The following is a 5,234-nucleotide window of genomic DNA, read 5'->3' as shown; positions in this document are numbered from 1 at the left end:
TGCGCGCTACTGGCGGTGCGACCGCCGCCGGGCCGCCATGCGCCCATCTCCCGCCTCCCCGCCCCCCGCCCCTCCAGCCATCGCAGAAAACTCACTAAACATCATGAAAATAGTCCCGGAAAACGCAAAAACCACACAAAAACGGGCCTATTTCAGAGCAATAAAATAAATTTGCTACCAAATCTTTCCATTTTTTCGTCCTGAGTGTTTTTTTATGAAAAAAATGAAGGTTTTCTTGGTTTGGAATTGGATTTTTTGTTGAGTGAGTTCAGAGGGAGGGGGGTGCGGGGTGCGGGGCAGTGCCGGCGACGCGGCTGTCGAGCGCGAGCGCCTTCAGTACGGGCTCTGCCATGGCGCGGCCACAATGGCGCGTTGGGCGTATATCGCCCTGTTTCAAAACGTTCATCGTGTTGTTTATATTCAGTTTTGCAGTCAACGTGCGGATTAATGCGGTAAGTTTCCACAAATCTATTTACATTGTTAAATGACCGATTTAATCAAATTTTCGTGTGACGTTTTGTAATACAATTAGGTTCTTATAAAGGTTGGTGGTTCGTCACTTTTGTTGGCGCCTTCCGATAGACGAAAGCTCGGGTCTAACAAAAGTTCTGACAGTTTGTGGATGAAACAGGTTGTCTTTTTTCCTGTACCTTTGCATTCTAATGCCAAATCTAAGCGGTATCTCTTGCACGTGGAAATCTTTGCGAAGCGAAGGAAATCGATTGTTTTTATTGATCGATAACAAATGAAAATAATCTAATTTCTCGACCATAATTGGTGATAGAATATTTTTTAAATGTTACAATATCTAATAATATATAATTCGTTGGTAGTTACTCGATGGTAAATATTTAAAAATATACATAGGTCAGGTTGTCAACTTTTTCCTAGGTATGCTAAAACTAACATTTTATTACTCAGTTATTTTTTTTATAGTTGCCGACCGACTTGTTGTAAGAGGTTTTTGTTATTTATAGTTTATTGATATCTCGCAACACGCCTTGTCGGCTGATATTAATATCAAAATAATGACGTACATGAGTTCAACACAACAGTCACCACCTTGATTATTAAGTTATAGAACAAATTATTAACATTCAATTTATGTAAGTGTTCTAAATTAATGATCTAATTAAAATAATTTTGATGCAATAACATCATCAGTTATTAGTTATTGATAACAAATTACGCCCGCGCGAATAAAGCAGGTTGTGGATTTGACCTACCGTTGAGATATTAAATTCGCGAATGCCGCGAGCTTCGGAAGCTCTCGTGATTTAAAGCTTATTACGAGCTTTTGCGTTTGAATTATTTATAAGTAGGTACTTAATACACGACATATCAATTACAAAATTTCTCTGTACCGTTACTTTTGGTTTAATCGCCGTTTTTTGTATTCACGAAATGATGGATCAATGTATTTTATTTTGTTCAATTAAACCGCCAAAAAAATTTTATATAAATATATATATATATATATATATATTTAACACAAATGAACTAAAAAGCGTCAAATTGCCTGGAGGTATATTTTGAATGACGTTTTTACTCTTCTAATATTAATCACAGGAATCTTAAAAACGAATTACACAATCTTTAAAAGTGTCAATGATAATCAAGTACAAGTCCGAATACTGCACTTATAAACTACACTATAGGCATTTAATGAAGTAATTGACATGTTTCTTAACAAACTGTCGGGATAACACGAATATGTTATGGGGATGCCGGCACAGCTGCTTGAACACGTGTTCAGATATTTTCTGAATATACTGAGACTTTGTTAGAAAATGGCGTGGCATCACGTTTTTAACTTGTCATACTCAATTCAATAAATCAGCCATACTCATTTCTCTCTTGTAAGCGTTTGATCTCTGACTTTAATGATGACAGTGGACAAAATCATTATTGCCGAGTGAATACAAAACTATTTACTCTGCCATGGTTTAAATATAACATATAACTCTAACTTAAAGTAAGAAACTTTCTAATTAAAATAAATACTTAGCTTTGGTATGTAATTTACTAATTAAATGCCCAGAACTGGATAAAGTTTATATATCTACTTAACTTTATTTAGAATTAAAACAAGAAAGTTGTTTTGACATGTAATCTTAAAAAAACATCTAAATAAGACATCAATTACTTCAAATCATACAAAAGTTCATAGGTAATAAGAATACATTAAAAATATTAATGTTAATATTATGACAAACAACTATACAATTAAAAAAATAATAGTTGATTAATTTAATGAATAATACTAATAATACATAATATTTTTATAATTAATCATTATAAGATTAATAATATTATATCACCTCTTCCATCCAATAAATGTAAATTAGTTGATGTATTTAATTATAGTTCTTCAGACGACACTATTAACAGTAATTACATTAGAATCTTTAGATAATTCAATTTTTAATCGAAAACTAGAATATTTGAAATCTAAGTCGTTCAGTGGAGCAAGTGTAGCTTGTGAATTATTATTAAAAAAAAAATTTGAAACCAGAAACATTAATGTTCTTACACCATAAACTATTAATAAATTATTAAAATAAATAAACATGTTCTAAATTTTACATACCTGATAACAATTTATCCTAAATTGATGGTTGTTTATCGGTTGTGTAAAATTTAAAACACATCTATTAAAGCCCATGTTTAAACGATCGACAAAAAAATCTCAGCATAAAATGAATATTATATTAATTTAATATATGTAGATAATTCAAGCGTTTCTATATTATTTTGTTCTCCTACTAGAAAAGACAAATTGTCCTGAATTTGCAAATCTTAAAAAAATATATTTTTTATTCATGGGTGCAAGAATCACACTATAGAATTTCGCTTGTTCTTTGATTTCACAATCTCTGTCAATGATTTTAGATAACTTGTCAACCCAACCTTTGACACGAGATAATGTCCACAGTTTCTGCTTATTTTTGTGAAAACAACGAGGTTGTGTGTTCTAATTTTATTAAAAAAATAATTTGATATAAAATAAGTGTCAGGGACGAATGTGATAAACTAGATAAATTATTTTGAAATTAGTATCTTATGAAAAAAAGAATTAAATCACACAAGTGATTGAATTTTGTTTTATCTAGAGTAATAAATAATAAACTAACACCTCAATCGCATATCGTTACTAAATGTTGACCTAAGCTAAAAAACTTCTAGATAAATCCATTTCAAGAATAGTAAAGGTCTTTCTAGAATTCGTTTGATAAGATTAATTGTTTTCGAGTTTTTTTTTAAGTTGGAATTAAAAAATATATTTATAACAATCCGCTACTGTATATTGATAAAGAAATGTATAACTGCTCGCAGAAATGAGATATGTTTTATGGTTTCCGGATGTCAGTTTTTTATCTCATTTTTATTAATACAATTTCAATAGTTTAGTATAAAAGCTTTACTGTTCATACATAGAATCGCCACTATCGTTAACGCAGATGTAACTTCATCGAAACGGAAACTCACGGCACACTTTGCTTTATATGTTTACGAAGAGAGTTGATGATGAAGGTAGATACATAATACAGAATATAAACAATTTTTAATTTATTGTGAAAAATCACCTCAAGGACACTAAACCTAAAAGAGACTAAGATCGGAGGCTTTAGAGTATTATACCCTAAAGCTTGGTATAAATTTCCACCGTATTAAAAACGACAGAATTCAGACACATTTTTTATTTATTTTATTTTTAAAAGAAAGACAAACATTCCCGGGTTACGAATAACCTGACAATATTTGAATATCTCCTACTACCACCACAGTAAGCTGAAAATGTTGCTTGTGTTGTGATGGAGGACTTAGCCAGCCGAGAAATTGAACACACTACGCCTGGGTGGGACCCAAACGCGATGTCAACTCGGCCACCGACCGGTCGACATTAAACTCGAATCTACATTTTATGTGTATTTCATGATATGATATTCTTCTGTGCATTTAATTTATGACTCCCCCGCCTCTGTGCGATTTGCCGCACCACTGATCTCTCCGCACACATTCACACATCATCCGAAACCAATGGACCATGCCTCCATCTCAAGCATCTGTACTTCGTGGTTTCCGGGTGGGAATTTAAAAAGCTCCTTCTCATGGTTACGTGTGAATGTTTAGGATGAAACCGATATAACTAGATACAAAGCGAGATTTAAGCTCGAACCTTGACGCGATTAGTGGTACATTTCGTTTCGTCCTGTTTTCTTCTGTTTTCCAATTGAATAATTTCAGGTGCTATAAGCACAGCATCAGATTGCTGAAAATTGACAAATTATATAAGATGACAGTAACGAAAATAATTACAGTTTATTCGAATAACTTTTTACATATCAATGTAATATTTAATCATTGAAGATGAATATAATGTTAATAAATCAAAACGAAACGTGAAACAGAAAACACATAAAATATAACGGTTGCATCTTGGGATCGAACCCAGGACCTATGTCTTACCGGAACAATACTCTAACCACTGAGCTATACACCAGATTATTTTTCGTCACTTTAATTTAAGGATGAACGTCGATTATCATCAACTAATTCCCGTATCTTATTGCCTTCTATTTTCTAATTAACCAACAAACCACCACGCCGTTTCCCCGCAGGGGTAATCGGAGAGGACGGACCGCAAAAAACTCGGTCTTGACTCACACTCCTTGCCCCATTAACATTCATACCTACTCTTATATTATTGACTCTTGACATGGCCCGACTCATGTCTCATGTATCTGATTCACTTGATAATGCCATGTCTTCCTCGGGCGTCCCCGACTTCTGCTACAATTCACATTTGCGTCATATATAATAAAATTCTAGCCAAATTTATTATAAAACAATCCGGTCTCAATTCACTCAGTGGTTATAGTATTTTCACGATAAGATAGAGGTTCTGTGTTCGATCCCCAGTTGAGACTGTTTAATTTTTAGACTTATATTTATTTTTGGTGTCTTATTATTTTTCATTTATTGTTTAGATTAATACTACGTTGTATTTTTAGATTAATACGAAATATAAACTCATAAACTTACGAATACCTACAATAACAACTCGACAAAATAAACTATTCCACAGTAACACACATAAGCGCAATTAAATTGCGAACTCCCCAATACAACGGTTTCACACTAGGGGAAACCATTACTTAAGTGATGACGATATATTTAAGGCGATGCACTACGTAGTAATTCAAAATCATGAGTTTTTGGTTTGAAAATTT

At 32.9% G+C, this 5,234-nt stretch overlaps 1 protein-coding gene across 1 annotated transcript in view; it reads left to right on the top strand.

The window, feature by feature from the left end:
- The first annotated feature begins 346 nt into the window (after nt 1-346).
- Nucleotides 347-5,234, top strand: part of vkg (Collagen alpha-1(IV) chain viking) — an 85,225-nt gene continuing 80,337 nt past the window's right edge. Inside the window, exon 1 of the mRNA XM_089651293.1 lies at nt 347-452. Coding sequence (XP_089507419.1) covers nt 351-452 — 102 coding nt within the window. The 5' untranslated portion in view covers nt 347-350. The remainder of the gene's footprint in view (nt 453-5,234) is intronic.

This window comes from Hesperophylax consimilis, chromosome 4 (genome assembly GCF_061612785.1).
Source record: "Hesperophylax consimilis isolate HC1 chromosome 4, BYU_Hcon_1.0, whole genome shotgun sequence".
Taxonomy (NCBI): domain Eukaryota; kingdom Metazoa; phylum Arthropoda; class Insecta; order Trichoptera; family Limnephilidae; genus Hesperophylax; species Hesperophylax consimilis.
The sequence above is the reverse complement of the archived record's forward strand: the minus strand, read 5'-3'. Positions and strand labels throughout refer to the sequence as shown.